Source organism: Olea europaea, chromosome 20, assembly GCF_002742605.1.
Source record: "Olea europaea var. sylvestris chromosome 20, O_europaea_v1, whole genome shotgun sequence".
Classification (NCBI taxonomy): Eukaryota; Viridiplantae; Streptophyta; class Magnoliopsida; order Lamiales; family Oleaceae; genus Olea; species Olea europaea.
The window spans coordinates 9,357,736-9,379,537 of record NC_036256.1 but is presented as its reverse complement, the minus strand read 5'-3'; the positions used below and the strand labels follow the sequence as shown (position 1 = coordinate 9,379,537).

Sequence of the window (21,802 nt, the reverse complement as noted above, 5' to 3'; positions counted from 1 at the left end):
AAAAAAAAATAAAAGGCCGCGGAGCATATATTAAAAAATAATAATAAAAAAAATAAAAGGCAACGTGCTGTTGCCAGAAATAGGACAGCAGGTTGCTGCCTTTTTATTTAATATAAAAAAAAAACCCAAAACCATACAAAACTCGGCTCGAAAAGGCCCGAGCCAAAAACTCGGGTCGAGTCTAATTTTTTTTGCCCCAAAAAAAGCTCGGATATTTTAACCGAACCAAGCCTGAGCCTAGAATTTGGGCTCGTGAGTTGACTCGGCTCGACTTGTAGGTATCCCTATGTTTCAATGTAAGTTCTCAAATTTTTTATTTTATGTCTGGATTGCCTACTCTTTAAATTTTTAACACTTGAGTTCTCGTTTGATGGAAATTGGCTCATCGCCATTTAAAATCACATTTTGTTAAAATCTTGTCATACTATTATTCCATATTAAATAAAAAGAAAAAAAAATAAGAAAGTCAGCCGCCCTTTTTTATTTTTTTTTTCTTTCAGATCCTTTTGACTATGTTTCTACTTTTTATTGAAATTATAACGTTTACTCATTTATTCTTCAATAGTAAATCATGCAACTTTTTGACAATCAAGTACTACAAATTTAAAAGGTAACTCAAATGCAATAAAAAAAAAAAAATGATGGAATCAATGATTCGATTTCTTTCATTATAACTAAGTTGAAGGTCTTTTGGTAAATTTATCATAAATTGATTGTTATTTGACAGTGTAAGCAAAGATTGGAAACAGACAAGATGTTCACGAGAGAGATCTCTAGTGGGTCATGAAAATCCCGACAGGATACAGCATGTTTGGAAAAACATTAAAAAAAAATATGTTTATTTACAAGAAAGTATGTAAAATTACCTACTTTTTTAAAAAACTTAAAAATGGAAAATGGAAAATATCTTCCCAACGACTCACATAGTGTGGTTATGTATCATTAATTTTTAGAAACTGAGGTTCTAGATCAATTTTATGATCGTTATTTTACTATTCTTATTGTTATTTTTTACTTTTTTTTTCATAGGTATGACCTATTTTTTTCTTTGACGATCAAAAAATCAATTCTCGTAATCACTATCGAACAGATATGTGAATAAAGGTTTCACGTGATCGAAATAGTAAAATCCAATGCGATTTTCAGTTGAATTGTTGCAAAATATCAATTGATTTGATGAGTTTGCTCTCAAGCTTCATGTTTTGTGAAAGTTACTTATGGAAAAGCTCACGTGGGACGGTTATACTAGCAGATTTTTAATGAAACCAACGTTAAAATTTCAGCCACTATCTTTGCAAGTTCAATTAATTTACACATGCTAAATGCTACTAATAAATTAATACCCCATTTAATATGTCTCGTCTCTACAAAAATTCCAAAATCCAACAACCATATGCTACTCTAGAAAATAAGTAAAATTAAAAAAAAAATGCTTAATTTATGAATTTCCATAAAAATTAATTTGAAAATTGAAATTCAAATGCAAATTAAGGGTTGTAAAAGTGTCCATTACATCTACACTTCCATCCAAGTGGCTTGTAATTTGAATACCTATCGTTCTCATCTGATGATGGAGTTGCTTCAGTTTGACTCGGCAGTACTCGGTTGTGACTCGGCAGTGGTGGCACTTGCACCGCCATGCACGGGTGGCATTGGTTGCATTTGTTGTGACAACTAGGTGGCATTGAACCCAATCTTGCCTTTTCTTCCATCGACAAACCCTACAATCAACAAACCTTTAAAATAATGCTCGGAACAAGATTTAAATAAATATATGTGACATCTTTAATAATTAAACTTAAAAATTGCACAAAAAACTATAAGTTGAAGTATTTTCGCCACCCTATTTATGAAAATTGTACACATCATATATTTGAGTAAATTTGAATTTGCTTTCTACAAGAGAAACGTACTAGGTCCCTCTTTGATTAAGCTACAATAGTTCATTAAAACTTAAGTCCAGGTCAACGATTTATTCTAAAATACATAATTCATGGGATCCAAAACTTTTAAAACGGACATTTAATCATCTTTTGTCAAAATATACTGAAAATTAACTTTCATCTAAGCTAAACATGAGTTAGATAAAGTACTAGCTATACAATAAAAAATAATCTCACTGGAAAAAAAAAAATCGTTTGCAAAGTGCTGACAGTGTATACTCGATTCAATAGACACCCACATAGGGAAGAAAAACGAGTGAGGAGCGTACTAAAAACAAGATTCAAATAATTCAAAAGAATGGATCGTTACAAAAATAATCTCACACAATTGAAAAAAATATACGCTGCAAAGTGAAAAACGAGCATACATACTCCACAACAGGGACAAAGAAGAAGAAGAGAAAAGGGATTTACCCTTAGAGTGTATGGAGGCTGTCTATGATATAAACAATGAGAATGAGAGAGAAAATTGAGAAGGGCAACAATTATGATACAAGTCATAGCCATGGCTGCATTTTAAGAGGGAGAGGACAGAGATAGGGTTTTTTCCATAAGATAAAAGTTTAAGGGTTATATAGAAATAGAAAGAGTAGCAGAAGATATAACAGACCATATTCTGAAAGTAGTGTTGAAGTGAAAATAACAAGTCGTAAAGAAAAAGTAGGAAATGGCATTGATCAGAATGCAAGGGACAAATTTCTTTCTGTTAAGTTATTGAAATAATGGTCTGCTAATAGCAGTGTAGAAAGCGAAAGGTCTATATATGTCCATCACGAGGGGGGTACATAGCTATTGTCTATCATTGACCATTATGGTTGAATCAGTCGAGGGTCGGGAGACTAACAACAATAAATAATAACAATGACATGAATAAAATTGCCCCCAGGGCACATCCGAATTGGTTGAACAATCACTTCGCTGGGACGCTGGAAGTAAGGGTGGAGAGTTCGATTCCTGGAGTTAACACTGGGAGCCATATGGAGAGGAAGCCATTGGTGTGAACAAACGCCCAGTGAGGAGAGCTCTCTTTGCGGAAGGAGTCCAAATGAGTTGTGGGAACCTGGGAGCCAACAAGGGCACATCCTGCGATTTACCTCCCTGAGCAGCTGAGGGGCCGGATGTTCAGGGACAAGGATCTAGTCGGACGCAAGCCCGGACACCTTGTAAAAAATAAAAAGTCTATCATTGACCATTATGGTTGAATCAGTCGAGGGTCGGGAGACTAACAACAATAAATAATAACAATGACATGAATAAAATTGCCCCCAGGGCACATCCGAATTGGTTGAACAATCACTTCGCTGGGACGCTGGAAGTAAGGGTGGAGAGTTCGATTCCTGGAGTTAACACTGGGAGCCATATGGAGAGGAAGCCATTGGTGTGAACAAACGCCCAGTGAGGAGAGCTCTCTTTGCGGAAGGAGTCCAAATGAGTTGTGGGAACCTGGGAGCCAACAAGGGCACATCCTGCGATTTACCTCCCTGAGCAGCTGAGGGGCCGGATGTTCAGGGACAAGGATCTAGTCGGACGCAAGCCCGGACACCTTGTAAAAAATAAAAAAATGACATGAATAAAATTTCACTTGAAAAGAGTGGACGATTATGTTGCTAAATTTGGCACTACTTAGACTTTGTTAGGGCAGGGTTGTTGTTTAGCCAAAAGAAATTACGATCTACCCTTAGAGGAATTATCTTAGACTCGCACGTGATGTTGTACAGTAATATTTTGAACCTACTAATCTACGAGTTATATTTCTAACGAACACAAGACACTAGTTTGTAAAGGTGGACGTAGTTCGATTTAGTAGAGTTTCAAAGATAATTGAAAAAATAAAAATAAAAATAGGGTTAAAATCGGATTTTTCATTTTAGGCATAGAACCAGGAATTGAATCGATCCATTTTCGATAGTATTGTAAACTCTTTAAAATGGAGGTAGTACCTATAATTTTGTCCACCTAGCTCTACTAATTTTGGAGGGGGTGTGGTTGAGGTTGGCTAGGGGTTTGGTAGGGTTATGGCAGTAGTTAAAAATCTCATTTAATGAGGGAATTAATTTTTGTGACAGTAGAAACATGTGGGTTTGACTGAAATCTCAAGGAGAAATGAAACAAAAATGTTTGCTCTTTTCATGCTTGAGTACATATTCAGCTGAATTAGGGTTTATATCTCTTTATAATCATTGCAGTACTGCTTAAAAGTTGAATCTGAATTCCCAATTTTGTACCAGCATGTTTAGAGGGATTGAATGGTTACTCAAATCTCAAGTGAAAGTGGCACAAGTTCCCATTTTTACCCTTAATTGAGAAAAATATTTTATAATTTTACAATATTTATTTTTAGTTTTCTTGACTCAAGTCAAGAAAAAATAGAAATAAAATAAAATTTGTTCGAAGGGAGATTTCAATCATAGTCCATGGTGATGAGAGGTTAACTGTCTGAACGAAATTGCATTTCTTGCCTATGGAGCAGGGAATCTCCGAGGAAGTAAAAGTAAAATTTGTCGGTGGAGAGATTTCGATCATAGTCTGTAGTGATAAGAGGCTAATTGTCTCGAACAAAACTGCATTTCTTGCCTGTGGAAAAGGAGAACCTTTTAGGGAGGATCCTCCGCATAATTCCTTGCGTTTGAGTTAGTTCAAAGGAATCACAAGTATCAATTAAATTAGAGTCAAGTCGTATACCCAAAAAAACCTAATAGAAGAGTTAAAATCCTATTGTTATCTTTAGCAAATTTGACAATGGACGAAAGAAAAGATTGTCAAATTAAAGTCGTCAAACTCTTTCCAAGTTTTCTACATTTTAATTTGCTCATCTTCATTCCAATGAAACCTAGTAAATAGTGATAGAAGGGAACCAAAAAAAATGCTACAGTCACCATTTCTTCTCGAATTTAATGCTATTTCAGTCAATTTTTTCCGAGGACAAACTCGTGCTTGGAACTAACATCCAACGCACAACAATCTTAACCTAACACGTGTTTCTAAAATTTACACACTATGCCCTTGTTTAGTACGAATTAAACCCTTGTTTGAGTCTCATTCTTTTGAAAAAAATACATTTTCCAACGGTGTTTTGACATCATTTCAATCACACATTCTTCAATAAAATAATATTACACGCAAATCCAAAAATCTGCTTTATTTTTTAACCATACATTTTTCATCAATATACTATTCAAAAATTCATTCTTCTCCAAAAATGAGGCTCCAACAAGGGCTAAAATTAAAATTTTAATTTCAATTATAGTAAATAATTAAGGATTTTGCTGAGAACCATTCTCCGGGGGCAGGCCTTGGACGTCCAGGCAAAAGCCCGTTGCTGAATGTACTGCATTTACCGAACAACAACGTTTATAGCCCTCACCCAAGGGTGGGGTCTGCGATTATTTTAATTGTTGACCCCATTCGATGCATGTGTGTGTGTGTGAACAATGCTGTACACATTTGCTATACACATAGCATGTTTCAATAATTAATTTTAACTTCATAATTCATAGGATTCATAATTTTTCATTTACATATTTCTTTAAATTTTATCAAAATTTACTAAAAGATTGATTTTAATCACCATCAGTCCAGGACTATATTTCATCATATAATGATAAAAAACATACCTTGTTTGAAAAACCAAAAAAAAAAATAAAAAATTACAAATATGTCGTCATAAGTAACTAAATAGACAATTTCTTAAAAATAACAAATCAATCCATGTATTTTACATTATTGTAACATTATACATACCATTTTACCTACTCTATCATTTTTCAAAATTATAATTATAAGAAGCCATGATTTTTATTTATAATGTTTCTTTCTTTAAAAGATGGTTTTCTTTATTTTTTGTTATCTTCGTTTTCCTCAAACTTTAAATTAGAATAAATAAGAAATTAATTATAATAAACCTGTGTTATTTAGAAATTTATATAAATGACTTTATTCATTTTTTAGTTCCAACATTATAAAATGGACAAATGAAAATTCATTGTTGTGGTCTTTAAATTAAAAAGTCTTGTTTAATGAGTAAAGATTTTTTAAAATAAAGTAAAAATATTTTTATAATAGTTATTATTTTGAAGTTTAAAATTATTTTCTTAATTCATTTTAAGTTGAAGCTGTCAAATTTATATCGATTGTAAACCCAAATTTCTGAAAATAATGGCCTTTCTTTCTTTCTTTTCCTTTTTACCCAAATGAAGCTTCACAGAATAGAATGCAAATATAATTTTTTTTAATAAAAATATATAAGTTTATGTAAAAAAATAATGTTATTAATGTAATTAAGAGACTCGACCATAAGTTCATTTTTGGAGACGTGTGATAATTTATGTAGAAGATATCGAAATAAAGATAGAAATTTAGTTTTTTGAATGAGAAGAAGGAGTAAATTAAAATTTTAAAAAGGTTTTAAAATGTCATTTATTGTAATTATTGTAAAATAAATGGTGTGACTTGTTATTTTCATTTAAGGGCATTTTTGCCTGTTTAGCTATTTATAATAGTATATTTGTATTTTTTTTAATTTTTTTTTTTACTTTTTACCGCATACTTGTATTTTGTTACTGTTAACGAAAATATAGTATGTAAACTATAAATTATAAAAATATGATATGTAAAGTATAAATAGACTCTATATGTGGGATGTATTTTGTAGAGTTCTTCTTATTTTAAATAGATCACTTATTTTATAATTTGTTTCAGTTAAGATGATGTGTCATAATTAATTTGCTAGACATAATGATACGTTTGTGTAGATTAAAGTGAGTCGATCGCAATAAATAAATCCTACATAACTATCCATCCAAAAATCCGTCCACCAGACCATTATTCAGCTCAATCATCATTTTCTTTCGTTTATTATTTTCTTTCTATCCCCATATATAAAAATTTGAAACTTCTAATTTTTATAGTGACTTCAATTCCAACCAATTTCTATACATGCACAACTTATCAAAGAAATGATGTAAAGAGGGAAAAAATTGCAATCGGGACCTATAAGGACCAAAAGGTGTACAAAATCGAAATATGAGGAAATTGAACAATATAATACAACAATAACTCTTCATGTAACATTTCAAAACAAAATTGGGTGAAACCAATGAAAACCTAAATTCCTCTCTCTTCCTTTCTCTCCTCACTCTCTCTGAATTGGCGATGGAGTAGAAGTTCCATCCCGACCCGGTGCGTTCAACTGAAATCGATGAGAACCCATTTTGAAGGAGACCTCACCGCGAAGCCACCACCACCACCCCCCAACGGCGATGCAGAAGTTACCCACAATTTTTCATTGATTTACCCCCAACGTATTCGCGCGATTGACGAGGCGAAGATGAAAGTCTGAATCACCCTCACCGCGAAAACCACCATCACAATACTTTCTCCTCCAGCAGCCACTTTCAAACTACCACTGGATAAACCCCTCTGTGTTGAAATCTTGAAACCAACTGTGAAGTAAGTAATTCTGACATTGTAATTCTAATTTTGGGAGAACCAATCCTGATTATAATGCATTTTCACATCTCTTCCTTGCTTTGGCATAATTTTTGTCGTGGAAATTACCATTTCAGCTGCCATTTGCGAGGATGGATTGGTCTATGCATCTCTAGTTACTCACCAAACCTTTTGAACTCAAAATACAAACAAATTGTTATCTAATCGAAAAATTAACTTTTCAATAACCTTCTAAATAATATGTTCGATTGTCCTGCTATTCAGTAATAAATGTATGTGTAAATTTTTATGTGAATGCCTGCTGCCCTGCACTTCTGGAGATGTGAATTTGTAGTGGTCGAGCAACTTGCGTGATTTTGCATTGGTGTCTGTAAATTGTTTGTGCCTAATCGCAAGTTGAGAGGGGCGAATTTCGGAGTTTGTCACAGTTGTAGAAGCACAATGCATTACTTTAGAGATTGCCCCAGAAAATTTCGATGCCCATGGTGTTCACATGAAATTCAAAAATGTTTTGAGGTCAGAAGGAACACCAGTAACAATGAGCGATTATTCAAAAGTTGTAGTGATGACTGTGGCTACTTTGAGTGGGTCGATAATGAAGAATCGAGTGGTGAAGTGAATGTTGTGGCCAATGAGGAATTCGACGAACTGCCAAGCATGTTTGACTCTCTTGCGCGAATTGCCAACAAACGAGGTGTCAAGATTTTAGTGAACATGACATTTCGTAAAGACAAAGGACGTAGGAAGGAGTATGGGAAAGAAAAGAGCCCAACAAGGCATGTGTAGTAGCTGCAGGTTGTTTGAAGTTGTTGAAACTCCAGTGTCCAGTGTTGCTTTGTGTAGTAATTAGTTAGTTTTTTTTAGGTTGTTGTATTGTTGAACTTGTGGTTATCTATGTTATGTTTTTTGAAGTCATGTAATCAGTTCCAAGTGTTAATGTGTGGTAACTGTCTTTTTTTAGCTTGTAGTGACGTGTAGTGTAGTTATGTAATTAGTTTATGTTGTAATCAGTTCCAAGTAATTACATGACTGGTGATTGTTGAGCATTTTCTGAAGTTATTTACTCAAGCATATGGCTGTTTCACATGTTCTATTGGAGCATTTATCTATCAATATATGTCAACATAATTTAAGTGAACCACAATAGACCTTGATGTTTCAGTTCCTTGAAATAAAAGACAACCACCTGCAAATACATGGGAAACACTTTACCACTTAGTTTCATTGTAAACACATGAACTCATCATTTCCATTTAGGGCCTTTCATGGCTATTGGCCATAATTGTTAGTCAAGCCATATAAAATGAAAATACAAAATGGATGCTACTGGCCATAATTAGTCAAGCCATACAATATGAATATATGGCTATTGGCTACAATTATATTTTTGCACAAACCATACATAATCAGCCTAGAACTAATCAAAATATTCGCAGATATCCTTGACCATTCCTAAAAGAAGGCTCATCGCTTTTTTTCGACAAATTGTAGCCCCTCGATGTCAACCACAGCTGTTCGTTGTAACTATTGTTGGTTGCTACTGTCACCCTACATTACAAAATACCCTAAATAAGGCTCGGACCAAATGAAATAAAATACGTACCAAAAATGGTTGCGAAGATGACAATGGCGTCAACGACGAACATTGTTCAGAGCCGTCAACATCTAGTACACCTTTTTCCATAGTGCTATGTCTACCTGTCGGTCTACTACCTTTTCCTTTCGTCGAACTTGCCTGCATGTCACATCGAAAACATATTAGAATTTACATTCGAACTCAGGTTGAAATCGTAAGGAAAGAGAATAAAATATAAAATACCTTTGCTTTCTTCGACATTGAATCCAACTGTCCTTTACGTCAAACTTTCCTTGGCGCACCCTTTCGCTTTGATGATAGGGAATTTAGTACATTGATGCCAAAATGATTTAGAGAATCCGATCCGTGAGATAGTACATGATTGGAATGAGTACAACAACTCGACTTCAGCTCCTTCGCCTGAACCTTTATACAATCCATTACTGTAGAACTCCGGGCTTCATCGTCAACATCAAGGTCAGCCACCTCGAAAAATGCCCGACATATATCGTCATACCTCAATTGTACAGGAGTACTGGCCAACCCAACGTAGTGCACTGCCACCCTCGTGTGCGCTCTACTAACATCCCTTCTTCATCTTCGCAATATAAACTTGTTCGGCAATAACTTGACATTATTACGTATCAAAACAGTGAATGCATGCCGACAAAGTATCCCTCGAAACTCGAATAAATGACAGCTGCAAACACAAACTATATTATCACACGTCTCCCTCGTAAATGAGACGAAAAAGATTTTTTCGTCCTATGCTCTCCATATAGTAGGACATCTTCCCAAACCTTATAAATCGTCCTCGAACATCCCTCTGAAACAGATATAATGTAACAGTAAACTTTCCCGATGAACTCGTTCTGAACCTCTCTAAACTTTGATATGGTGTAAACTTTTTGAAATTGCTTTTCCAAATTAAAATTTGTTACGCATGGTACCATTTGCGCGTATGACTTAAAATCAGCCTGGAACTCTTTCTCGACCTTGGTCCGCAGTACTCTTTCATATTGTTCAACAAATTACTTCAAAGAGATTTTTGAATGCACATACCCGTCAAAGAATGCATTCACACTCTCACTTCTTTGCGTTGTGGACATTCCAGCCCAGAATGTGACTTTCAAGAAGCAAGGAATCCAATAGCCTCTGTTTTCAAACAATCCCGACAACCAATCATTGTCATACAACTTGTATGTATCAATCATCGCCTTCCATCCTTCTTCGAAATCTTCAACGGTCTGCGAATCATATACTAATCTATGTATAGTATGAAAGATCGAAGCCTTAGCATCGTGATAGCCAAACTTCTCAAGCAACTTCTTCAAAATATGTCACAGACACCACCTATTCGTCGTATGTGAAAATACAATCTGAATTGCATTCTGTATTGCCCTGTCTTGATCAGCAATTATTTCATGCGGTGCTTGACCGTGCATGCATTGCAGCCATGTTTGAAATAGCCATACGAATGTAGTCGTGTCCTCATTAGCTATCAAGCCACAACCGAGATTGACGCCAACAAATGGGGTGAACGACATGTCATACTTATTAGTAAGGTATGTTGTATCAAAGGTGACAACATCACCAAACTCTTTGTATGCTTGCCTATACCTGTTGCTGCCCAAAATACATTCTTCAGTTGGGACTCCTCATCTAAATCTATAATGAAGTAAAATCCCAAGCACTGTGCTTGCTTATTCGAAAAATAGGCCTGTATTGCGGCAGCATCTCCTTCTCCTAGTCTTAACTGTCGCATTTGTTCAATATAATTTCGAAAATCTTTCTCGATGAAAGCCATAGTCTCATAACTACCTGCTTCCACCACTGCAGAGTTGTAACTCTTGTGTAATGGAATTCCTGCCATATCATTCACTTCAAGCTTTCGTTTGACATTTGCAATCAATTCTTGATTGTATCGGTACAGCCTAGATTTCGAAGGACTCGTTAGATGATTGTGCTCCAGGTGGGCTGTATTTAGCCCTCGTTTGAGCCCCATTTCTTGGAGATTATAATGTTTTGAATAGTGTTTTTTTGAAAAATGAGTGGTTGAAAAGAAAAGAAAAGATTTTGATTTACGTGTAATATTATTTTATTGAAAATTGTGTGGTTAAAAGTAGGAGAGAGAAAAATTTAATTTAATGTAATGATGAATAATGGGGCTCAAACGGGGGCTTACTCTCCAATTTTCCATTACTTAATAAAGACGCTGAGATCCTTGCTTTGCAATCAGTTTGACTAATTAGTTGTTGCTTTAAAGAATTGTTTGTACCATAACTTCTTCTACTCTCACGACTACAAGTAAACGTTACATATCTCACAACACCATCATCCCCCCTTTTTCGAATTCCATTTCCTGACTGGAAAACCCACTTCGTAATCATATTTTTTTTTATAGAATTCAAACATTTCTTTCTCATCATCGAACATCATCCCCCCCTCGGGCACATTCATACCATCTCCTATAAACTTATCATTTTCAACTACGTTCGCATTGTTCGTGACATTTTCATTCTCAGGTTCAACCAATAAATCATTGTGCTTCTCTTCCATAATTTCTGATCTTGAGATGAAAGAATCATGAATGAGACATTAACACATAACAGCCAAATAATGTGTACAATCTCTGTGAAACCAATAACAGAAATCACGAAATCAGAAAATGCACTTTACCAACCCAACAAAAATCAGAAATCACGAATATATTGTGGAGGCAAATTTAAATATAGCTTCATCCCTACTTTTGGAGACTAAATTTTACTTTGTTTTGTACCATAATCTTGCTTTGAAAAATCAAAAGATGTTTTTTTTTTTTTTTTACCTACCTAAGCTGTAAATAAAAGGTTTCAAATATACCTTTCCTCGTCAAGTCGACGACTCCTTCGAATTCCATATTTTAACGGAGATGTGGACGGTGCAAGTGGGTGAATGATGCGGTGTTGGTCGATCAGTCGCGGCTGTCACAAAAGCAAGAAACGAATGTCCCTTTCCTCCACAATTTGAGGGAAGCCGCACAGGTGGGTGGAAATATGCGCCGATGGATTAGCTTGAGGTTGGTCAAAGATGGAGGTAGAAGAGGTTGTCGGAGATGGAGGTAGGAGATTTCGACGTTGCAGTTGGCTATGAGTTCCCTGTGAGTTTAAATCTGTACGTGAAGCGTTATTGATAAGACAAAGAATTTTGAAAAGCATATAGATTAGTAACAAGCAAATATTTTGTACCTATATCTTTAAATATTTTGAAGATAATAGTAATAGAAAAGTTCGAGACTTTCCAAATTTGACTTGGGCAAAAAAATCCTATGAGGCTTCATAGTCTTTAAAATTAGGCTTGAACATATTCATATGATGTGCGAAAAAATTCGTGCATTACAATTACCCACTATATTGTTGTACAAGTTGTGGGCGAAGGGCATTACTAGCATAAAACTAGGTTCATTGCCCAAGTTTGCTCGTCCCAACAAGCACTATGGACACAAGTACTATTCGATTACATTATTTTTAAAATATATTTTTCTCTCTCTTTTTTTCACTACAAATTTTTCAATAAAATAATATTATATACAAATTCAAAATTTTTTCATATTTTTCAACCACGTATTCTCGATTAAAATACTATTTCAAAATGTATTTTTATTATAAAAAAAGGGCTCAAACAAGCCACATAAGTGACATCTCGAATTATTTTCTTAACCTCTAAAGTACTACGCAATCTTCTTTATTAAACAAATTTACTCAAAATCCAATTACAAAATGGTAAAGTACAGTAGAATCAAGAATTCTCCAACGCCAATCAACCATTCAAATCTCCAGTTTATTCAAACAGCTTTTTTAATAAAAATATCTATGGTGGTGCGTCACTCAGATGCGTGTAAAAGTTTCAAAGTACAAACAATAATACAATTTCCCAAGCAGCGCACTCTTTCAGTGGGGTCTGAGCCGTTGAAAAAAAAAAAGTATCTTCCAGCAGTTAAACACATACAGACAAGATTTGATCTTGGCTTTTTGCTTATTTTTCTTGAATTGCTTTTACTCTTTTCCACTCACACTCAGTTTACTCTCTCTTTGAAGAGAGAGAATGAGAGAATTCTCTTAGACCTTCATTTCAGGCGGATAAATTGGTGTGCTACTTCACAGATCCAAGAGTACAAAAAGCTTGGTAATTTTGGGTTCTCTTCAAATGGGATTCTTGAATATGTATTTGTGTTGTATTTAATTTAATTTTCGTAGTCATTTATGGGCAATAGGGCTGTGAATATTTGTATATTAAACTCTGTTTATAGCTGTATTTTCAGCATTTTTGCTCTCTAGCCATGGCTAATCTACGCATTTCTGGAGAATTTCTGTTATATAATTTTGTGGGCTATGTAATTTTAATCATTTTAGCCCGATTTATGATCTGAATATTCATTATTTCCCTCAAATCAGTTCTGGGTTTTTTAAACTGAAATTTTATCATAAGGTTGTGCCTTTTCACTTACATTTTGCAAAATTCAAGAATTTCTTGAGTAGCTTATACTCTCCCTTCTTCTAGGTCTAATTTTTGTTTGGATTCTCTAGATTTATTTATTTTTTGTTTGTATTATGTAGATTTTGATTTTTAGCTTATGTGTTTCTTCGTAATGTTTTAAGGATTTCAGTATTAATTTTCTGAAATTGAAGAGAATATACCATTTTGGTTAGGGTAGTACTGAATTTGTAGTGGGAATGTGAAAATTTGACCAAGTTTAGCTTCTTGATTTCTTGATCTTCTTATCAGGAAAATAGCTAAAGATAAATGGAGGATGGGGACTATGGTCGTCGATGGGACGAACTAATACCCGATACACTCGGGCTAATATTCAAGAATCTATCGCTTCATGAGGTATTGACTGTAATACCCATGGTTTGCAAGTCGTGGGGAAAGGCAGTGATGGGGCCTTATTGCTGGATAGAGATAGACATTGAAGAATGGAGCCGAAACCGCAAGCCTGAAATTGTCAACCGAATGCTTCAATTACTGATAGGTCGAAGCTGTGGGTCGCCCCGAAAACTGTGTGTTTCCGGCCTCTCTGGGGACGAAAGCATTTTGTTCATTGCAAACCAGTAAGTATCGTGTGGAATCGTTGTTTAGTGATTTCCTAGGATTTACATTAGCGTACAATCTACTCATAATAGTCTAATTTCTAACTTGGGTTCGAATTCTAGAATGATTTGAATAATCTTTGACAGGGTTTTAAAGATTGTTAATCTGCACTTCACATTTTGGATTGTGTTCATTTGATTATGTTTTGGTTTCAAGTGCCAAATCTTTACAGACGTTGCAACTGCCAAGAAGTGAAATAAATGATTCGATAGTGGAAAAAGTTGCTGGCATGCTATCCACTATTACGGTTTTAGATTTGAGTTACTGCATCAATATAGGGGCTCAAGCTCTTGAAGCAATAGGGCGGCACTGTAAATTTCTTGCTAGTTTGCGGCGAATAATGCACCCACTAGAGGTGATCGACAAGCTTTCCCAAGACGATGAAGCCCTAGCCATTGCTAATACGATGCCTCGACTCAAGCAACTTGAGATTGCCTACTTGCTTGTCAGTACAGCAAGCGTAACCGAGATTCTTAAAAACTGCAAACAGCTTGAGTTGCTAGATGTACGAGGTTGTTGGAATGTGAACCTGGACGAGAAATTTGTGAAAAAATTCCCGGAATTGAAGGTGGTCGGACCCCTAGTCATGGATTGTTATGATATGAATGGCTGGGATAATTGCTCGGATTATTCAAGCTCGTCCGGTTACCTAGCCTGGGATTTTGTGGCCGGGGAGATTGATGACGATTTTGCTGATGAGATGTTGGATGACTTTTGGGAATACGAACATCCTATGGAGGATGTAGAAATGTGGTTTTATGATGATGTTAATGCTATTGACGAGGGGTACGACTGGCCCCAATCTCCCTGAGATACGAAGAGTATAGTTTGTATTTGTTCGGATCGCCTGCTGTTTCTTCACTCTGTATGCTACTTGAGTTTGATCTAAGTTCATATGCTCTCTGTGATATAACCATGTAAGAATCTCTTTGTGATATACTATGTAAGAATCTGGGCGTGTATCTTGGAAGTAATCAAATCAGAAACACTTTCTATATCAAGCTTCGATTATTTCTAGTCTTGAAATTTTTGTTTGTGCCTTCGTAAGACTCATATTTGATGGTTTTGCCCCGGACAAAGGTCGGGTATTGCCTTATAACTTGAACATGAACATGGAAAGAAAGAGCGAACATCATTATGCGTTCAAATGTGATTTCTACATGGAAAATCTGATATATCACACGAGTTTTACACAAAATATATCAAACGTCTACCACATGATGCAGAATTTCCCTTTGTTTTACACCAAAATCAGTTTATTAATACAAATACAATGGCTTCTTTCAAATATCGAGAAAAAAGCAATGTTACTCTTCAATTTTCATTTCCATCTTCCCTACTCCATGACGAATCTCTCGTGTGAACTAACCTGCTCTAAATGGTCGAATGTCAAGCATAATTGTACAAAACCACGATCTTGCGCCACTTCTACCGGTATCAAGAAACATCGAGAAATTGAGTCGAAAGTTTGCCTCGTCTCACTGAAAATCTAGGCTCTGTCATTGTTGGCTTCCTTCTGTCTGGCTAAAGTACGGAGTTGGTTTGTATCCAAATGTGGTGCTCCATCGACTGCTAAATTCGAGGCCTCTGTTGAATTCTGATCTTGATTCGATACACGTTTACTCTCCCAAAACTTCCCAGTTTTCCCAATTGCAAGAATGAGATCAAGCTGTTTCTGCTGCTGCTCCTACACAGAACTCAACAGTAATAGATATCAGATTAACAAATTAGCAATTTGAGCCCATAGTTTTTCAAGTATTTTCTACTTCTATATAATATAGCAAGGCAAACTAAAGATTGCTCGAGTAAAGAATGGTGAAATTATATCTGAGACATTTCTAAAAGTGTTCCCCAAAAATTTTGATATAATGCCTCACTACAAAAGGTTTTTCATTTGTCGTTTTCACTGAAAATGTACTCAAATTTTGATAGCTATAAACACGAACTAAAACGGTGCATCATTTATAATAGATAAATAAGAATAAGAAATTTTTCTTTTACAGTTCTGATGGATACAATACATAACATCATTTCTCAGCATTTGAATGGCTCTGTAGAATTTCCTACTAAAGTATTTCTGTAAAGATTCAAGGCCAATATCTTCGGATGAGCGAGTACATATTTCTGTAAATTTAAAAATTTGAATGCAAATGTTCCTCATGTCACCCAGCTTGTAAGACTATAAATTCCAATGCAAATACAAGTAAATGAATTAGGGAGCATATTTGAAAATAATTGGTGGGCATATGTATCCCCAGGACGTAAGACCATAAAGTTTATTTCAAATTTAAGGTATAGGATTAACATGACCTAAGCAAGAAAGGGTGTCATTTGTGCCCATTTCAGCAGGGAACCGAAAGCTGCATGAGAGATATAAAAAGCTTTGGAAATCAAAACAGCCTAAATAACTTCTTATGCTTGTCAGATCTCAGAAAATTTGCCCAAACTGTTAGTAAAAAATAAAAAGAAGCACTTACTTATCCAGCATTTGAAAGTAAAGAATGTGAGATTATTGTAATTGTTGAGATGCCCAGAAATAAACATTTTTCACCTCATCAAACAGTGCCTCATTTTCACCAGTCAAAATTGTTCATCACAAAATAATAATAATAATAATAATAATAATAATAATAATAATAATAATAATAATAATAATAATAAGACTAGCAAACAAAGAACGATTATTTGCTATGTGCTAACAAATGCACAAAGAAGAGCAGATCAAAAAGAGATATCTTTGACAAATTACCCAGGCAAGCCACACGGTAACATAAAAAATGTCTAGGCACAAACTTGCCAGACAGTTTACTGGCACGGTTATCTATTAGACAACAAGTGACATAGAGCAGAGCTTTCTTGCCAAAAAACACAGAATCTCTCTGAAAAATTATAAACTCAGTTCAAGATAATCCACTTGTAGTTAGATTGTTCTAATTATTTATACAATTCCCTCTGCCCCCTACCCCTGGATGGTTAGACTAATCAAGATAAAAGAAGAATGTCTGTTGATCATATGTGTCTCTAAATGAATCTATCTTCCAGTTTACATCTTTGACTGCCAACATTTCACACAAATGCCTGTCAAAAATATGAAACGGAAAATACCATAAAGTTCGAATTCACAGCTAATAACATCGATTCAAATGGCATTGACATAATAGAAAACAAACTATCCAAGAGAGTTGGCTCCATGGTATGAATCAATTATTTGAGTGAGGTTGGTAAACCTATTGCGTTCTTGTTCTATCTTTTTTTCCTTTAAACCACAAAAGACAAAAAGAAAAGCTCTCCTTTTTGGCTTTAATTAAGATATAGTTGCAAATACTCTTTCAATGTGCACGAAACATGAAGCATTTGGTGAAATATCAGAATACAAGCAGTCTGTCAACCTCAAAGAGAAGACAATAGTTCCAAATTGAAGGTGGCCACTGGCCACTCTTTGCTCATTCTAATTTTTAGATCTTCCCCCTCCTACTACTCTCTTGTGGAAGCAGGACTCCTGTAGACAACAAAAATACTATATGGGAAGTTTTTTTCTTAGAGAACTATATGCATCTAAAAGTAATGACTTGAGTTATTAACCAAAATATTTTGATATCCTGAGATGCTAAGTTATGTTGACAGTTATTGCCAATTATATATTTCAAGATTGAAAATAAATTAAGTACGACTGGATGTTTAGAAAACAACGATTTAACCGAAAAAGATTCAAAATAGACATATACTAGTTCACAACAAATTTTGCAAAAGAATAATAGATTCAATTTTAAAAGGCAAACTTGAACAAAAGTTCTTAAATGAAGAAAGTGAATGGTTTAGAGACCTTCACAAAAGTCGAAGATTCTTGTCTTAATCTAATTCTTGGATTTAGCTGTCTAAGGAGGAGGGATTTGGGGTAATTATTATTATTATTATTATTAATTTTTTTATTTTTTATTTTTAAATGGAACAAATGCAACCAATTTTTGACAGTAACCTTCCATCATATCAACAAGATGGCCCCCAGGGCATATCTCCCAGTGGCAAAGGGGAGGGCGGATAGGGCTCAGCGCGGCAGTGTGCAGAGTTCGATTCCCCGCAAGGTGGAATTGACTTTGTTGCAAGCGGGAGTTACCATATGGGTTAACAGCCTTGGCCTATCCATATGCTCTCCACCCTGGCTCCTGAAAGGCGCATCCTGCGATTTACCTCCTCCACGATGGCCCAGGGCAGGGTCGGTGGGGGCCCTTAAGGTTGGGATTCAACCTTTTAAAATGGGAAAAGATGAAGTACTTTTTTCCTGACAGCTAAATGACCTAGTAAATCGAGATAAATCTGGCTCAGTTAAAGAGCTCCTTCTATGCTTCATCCATGTCGAGCTGTTAAATAGAATTATCAAATATTTGACATGTGAATGATAATATTGTTAATTCATGAGTTCAACAAGTCAATATCTACCTGCATAGCCAGCAGAACCTTTTGAATTTCGCTGAGCTCCTTCTCCAGAATGTCTCCGTGCACTGACAATGCTCGAATCGCCTCAGAATTCTTCTGGGCCAATGCTGCACTCTGCATATTACAAGAAGAAATTTAAGATCCATAATGTTCAGAGATCCCAGTACAGATCCCCCCACCCCCCAAAAAAAAAAAAAAAAAACAGCAGTAAATACGGGACATGAATGCGAAGGAGTTGTTAGCAGCAAGAATGATATACAACCTAAAGATCTACTTCATAAAACAAATAAACTAAGCCCTATTTTGTTGGAGAATGTACGGTTAAAAAATAAGGAAAATTTTTGAATTTACATGTAAAATTATTTTAAGGGAGAATGTGCTCTTGAAAATGAGTTTTTGAAAAAATGGTGGTCAAACATAGGCTAAATGTTTGGTCCTACTAAAGGAGCAGAAGTTTTCATAGGTCATATAGGCAACATATTTAGTTTCTTCTACCTCATCAAAAGAATGACAAGCAAATAACCTAATGCCCCGCAATTTCAAGAATGTATTTCATACACAAAGTTCTAATACAAGTACCTGAGTGTTTTTATCCCAGTATACTATCTCTAAAACATGGAAATTTCTAGAAGCTTAGAACTTCAGTGTCAAGCATGTTTTGGAAACCAAAACTCTTCCGAAAACTTAAGGTAAAGCTTTGAAAACTTGAAAATAGCATCCAATTTTTACGTTTATTGACCACTTGAAAAACTCCAGGGAAACTCAAAAGGATTTTTGGAAAACTTCGAAAATACTATAACTTTACTTATGTTCCAAATTACTTATTTAACCTTACTGAACTACTAAATTATACACAAACCAAATTATGTCATGCATTTGGTTGATCAAAAGAACAAAAAAAAGGTGCTGTGAGAAAGTGAAAATGATTTAAATTGAGTGGCTTGAGGGAGGGAAAAAAAATTAAAGAATGACATTCAATGAATAGAAGAAAAAGAATATAAGACAAAAAACACAAAGAGAAGAACCAACACAACAATCAGGTTAGCGACAACTTGGCACACAACTTATACCAACCAAAAAAATGAGATATAAGTAACCATCATTACTCATTAATTTTAGAATTTCTAAAGTAACGATTGTCTTTACAATCTAATCAATTCAATCTTTACAAATACCAATACTAAGTTTAATTATAATTTCATTTTCAATATTTATGTTGAGTAAGATGTAGATTGATTGAGGCAATATTCCAGTCTACATATAAAAAATTAAATTGTCAAAATTTATCTCAATGAACTCTGTGGACATAATTTGTTTACTGATAATATCAATAGACTATAGTGATAAATGCATTCATGTTGATGAGGAACCATTTGAAGTTAACTAAACGGAGAACTTGGAACAAACCTTTTTTTGTATGTATGTAAATATTTTTATAGTATTCACATAATACTAAATTGCTTTAATTATATTGAGTATTAAAATAATTATATTCTTGAATTAATAAATGAGAGAAGCTAGTAAGTTGATCATTACTATCAAGGAGCAGGTTTATTTCTTGTTGAACATGGCAGACCTCTAGAATAATCGAAGTAGCTTATAAATGTGGATTAACAAGAGACAAAAAGAGTAGCTAAAAGACATGTATTAGTTTGTGAAATGTACACGTCTTGTGTTATCCGACTAACGAGAAAATGAGTGAAGCTAATAATAAATTATAAATGCCATGTCGAATTATGTCTTCATTTATCCTACGAATGAGGAGTTTGCCAAACCTGCATGACTTGTGTAATTAATTATGTAGATTAAAGAGAAAATGGGAGAGCTAATAATAAATTATGAAAAGTTGACTGAATCATTCATGGAAAACCAAATGCCGCTTTTATTTCCTATTTACCAATGCAAACCTCTTGAATAAAATGAATAACTTATTTACACCACCCATCAACTTGTCAAACTCTATTTAGAAATCCATCAATCCCCAAAACACAAACAAACATTCAAATTAAAGAATGTAGTAGCTCATCATTATACAAAGAGTAATGCTATTTAGTACTATTGGTATTAAAACGTCAGTCTAGGTGGCAATAATGTCACATTAAATGAGAAGTACAATTAAATAAGTCATTTAATTTCACCTTTCATTGATTCTATCACATAACACCACCTAGATTGGTGTTATAGCGCCAGTGATGCTAGATAGCATTCTTCTTCTATAAAACTTGAGGCATTATGATTAAAAAACTTAGCTGCATTGATATATCGAGAGGCACTTTTAATGACAAGAGAGAAGCTACATTTCTCATTTTAAGAGTACAACCTATGTCCCCAAAATTTAAACTTATTACCTCAAACCTGTTAAATTAATAACTGAATGCCAAACAGAATATGAAATACAAAACCATCACAAATTACCTCAGCAATGGGCTCCTTGATAGCCTTTCTGTTGACCCGAAAACGAATTCCAAGCTTCTCCAGCTGCCTTGACAAAACCCGAATAATTGTCGCAGAGCTTCGCATATCCTCTTCCACTTTCTCCACCCTCTCCAACAAATTAACCCCGGAAGCTGATAACCTCGAGAACCCAACCCCACAAATCCTACTCCATTGCCGCCTCCTTATCACGGCTCCAACCACCACTCCACTTACCAAAACCACACACTGCCACACCAAAATCTTGTTCCACATCCATCCCACAAGCCCCTTCTGCGTCCCAGAGCTAACCGCAATATATATCGAACTCACAGCCGACGAGGCAAGACAAATAAATTCAAGAATCGAAAGAAATGTATCGAAATTATACTCACCACTGATGTTACCATTAATATTATCTTGCTTCGGTGCGGTTTCCAACGTTTCTTGAAACGAGGCTTTGACTTTTCTAACGTACAGAAGGTGATTGTGGGTAGGGAAATTCCGGGAATTTGGGAAATGGATTTTCGAATTCGGGATTAAACATGCGAAATTGAGCGATTTTAATAAATGGGTTCGCGAAACATTGGTAGGAAATGACGAAGGATTCTTGTTTGTGAAAAGGGTTCGAAATGAAAGTGACATCGCTTCTTCGTAGAGTAAAATTGATTATTGGGTTGATGCGAGTCACAGAGTCAGGATGTTTGGACTGTAAAGTGTTTCATGGTTTTTTATCAAGAACTTTCAACTTCGAAGAGCGAGGTTTAGCTGAATGCCAAACTGCAACTTGGAAAGGGCCGTTGAGCTGGGGCAAGTATTTTTTATTTTTTTATTTTTTTTTTGGGTTTTGTGGGTGGTG

The 21,802-nt window shown here is 35.0% G+C and overlaps 4 protein-coding genes and 1 long non-coding RNA gene across 7 annotated transcripts; 2 read left to right on the top strand and 3 right to left on the bottom strand.

Annotated features, from left to right (window-relative positions):
* Window positions 1–1,308: 1,308 nt before the first annotated feature.
* LOC111369224 (EPIDERMAL PATTERNING FACTOR-like protein 1) lies at window positions 1,309–2,560 on the bottom strand. The gene is made up of 2 exons (XM_022990689.1): window positions 2,358–2,560; window positions 1,309–1,721 (listed from the first exon to the last, which is right to left on the bottom strand). Exons 1-2 carry the CDS (start codon window positions 2,448–2,450, stop codon window positions 1,488–1,490), a joined length of 327 nt encoding a protein of 108 aa, XP_022846457.1. The 5' UTR covers window positions 2,451–2,560; the 3' UTR covers window positions 1,309–1,487.
* Window positions 2,561–7,022: 4,462 nt separating this feature from the next.
* LOC111369572 lies at window positions 7,023–8,477 on the top strand. Its single transcript, XR_002698196.1, has 2 exons — window positions 7,023–7,391; window positions 7,508–8,477. It is a non-coding gene; the product is annotated as an uncharacterized LOC111369572 (long non-coding RNA).
* A 772-nt stretch (window positions 8,478–9,249) lies between these two features.
* On the bottom strand, window positions 9,250–10,972 carry LOC111369040 (protein FAR1-RELATED SEQUENCE 5-like). The gene is made up of 6 exons (XM_022990526.1): window positions 10,562–10,972; window positions 10,344–10,520; window positions 10,030–10,214; window positions 9,918–9,978; window positions 9,693–9,793; window positions 9,250–9,556 (listed from the first exon to the last, which is right to left on the bottom strand). Exons 1-6 carry the CDS (start codon window positions 10,970–10,972, stop codon window positions 9,250–9,252), a joined length of 1,242 nt encoding a protein of 413 aa, XP_022846294.1.
* Window positions 10,973–12,985: 2,013 nt separating this feature from the next.
* On the top strand, window positions 12,986–15,108 carry LOC111369569 (F-box protein FBW2-like). Its single transcript, XM_022991139.1, has 3 exons — window positions 12,986–13,131; window positions 13,732–14,057; window positions 14,254–15,108. Exons 2-3 carry the CDS (start codon window positions 13,750–13,752, stop codon window positions 14,906–14,908), a joined length of 963 nt encoding a protein of 320 aa, XP_022846907.1. The 5' UTR covers window positions 12,986–13,131; window positions 13,732–13,749; the 3' UTR covers window positions 14,909–15,108.
* Window positions 15,109–15,210: 102 nt separating this feature from the next.
* LOC111369571 lies at window positions 15,211–21,771 on the bottom strand. 3 transcript variants are annotated; one of them, XM_022991140.1, is made up of 3 exons: window positions 20,947–21,768; window positions 18,535–18,645; window positions 15,211–15,784 (listed from the first exon to the last, which is right to left on the bottom strand). In XM_022991140.1, the coding sequence occupies exons 1-3, from the start codon at window positions 21,586–21,588 to the stop codon at window positions 15,587–15,589; spliced, it is 951 nt and encodes a 316-aa protein (XP_022846908.1). In that variant the 5' UTR covers window positions 21,589–21,768; the 3' UTR covers window positions 15,211–15,586. The 3 variants fall into 3 exon arrangements, with proteins under 3 accessions (XP_022846908.1, XP_022846909.1, XP_022846910.1); XM_022991141.1 differs by lacking the exon at window positions 15,211–15,784 and adding an exon at window positions 16,755–17,596 and having other exon boundaries at window positions 20,947–21,771; XM_022991142.1 differs by lacking the exon at window positions 15,211–15,784 and adding an exon at window positions 18,314–18,455 and having other exon boundaries at window positions 20,947–21,771.
* Window positions 21,772–21,802: the final 31 nt, after the last annotated feature.

What these genes read in the sequence shown, in the direction of transcription:
- LOC111369040 (XM_022990526.1), bottom strand. Translation starts at nt 10,972, where the DNA reads ATGGGGCTCAAACGAGGGCTAAATACAGCCCACCTGGAGCACAATCAT. An exon ending in GTGAATGCATTCTTTGACGG is followed by an intron (nt 9,979 to 10,029) that starts GTATGTGCATTC and finishes ACAATATGAAAG; the next exon opens with AGTACTGCGGACCAAGGTCG. An exon ending in TTAAGTCATACGCGCAAATG is followed by an intron (nt 9,794 to 9,917) that starts GTACCATGCGTA and finishes TATCTGTTTCAG; the next exon opens with AGGGATGTTCGAGGACGATT.
- LOC111369224 (XM_022990689.1), bottom strand. Translation starts at nt 2,450, where the DNA reads ATGGCTATGACTTGTATCATAATTGTTGCCCTTCTCAATTTTCTCTCT. An exon ending in AGCCTCCATACACTCTAAGG is followed by an intron (nt 1,722 to 2,357) that starts GTAAATCCCTTT and finishes TGTTGATTGTAG; the next exon opens with GGTTTGTCGATGGAAGAAAA.
- LOC111369571 (XM_022991140.1), bottom strand. Translation starts at nt 21,588, where the DNA reads ATGTCACTTTCATTTCGAACCCTTTTCACAAACAAGAATCCTTCGTCA. An exon ending in TCAAGGAGCCCATTGCTGAG is followed by an intron (nt 18,646 to 20,946) that starts GTAATTTGTGAT and finishes TGTAATATGCAG; the next exon opens with AGTGCAGCATTGGCCCAGAA. An exon ending in AGGTTCTGCTGGCTATGCAG is followed by an intron (nt 15,785 to 18,534) that starts GTAGATATTGAC and finishes AGTTCTGTGTAG; the next exon opens with GAGCAGCAGCAGAAACAGCT.
- LOC111369569 (XM_022991139.1), top strand. Translation starts at nt 13,750, where the DNA reads ATGGAGGATGGGGACTATGGTCGTCGATGGGACGAACTAATACCCGAT. An exon ending in ATTTTGTTCATTGCAAACCA is followed by an intron (nt 14,058 to 14,253) that starts GTAAGTATCGTG and finishes TTTGGTTTCAAG; the next exon opens with TGCCAAATCTTTACAGACGT.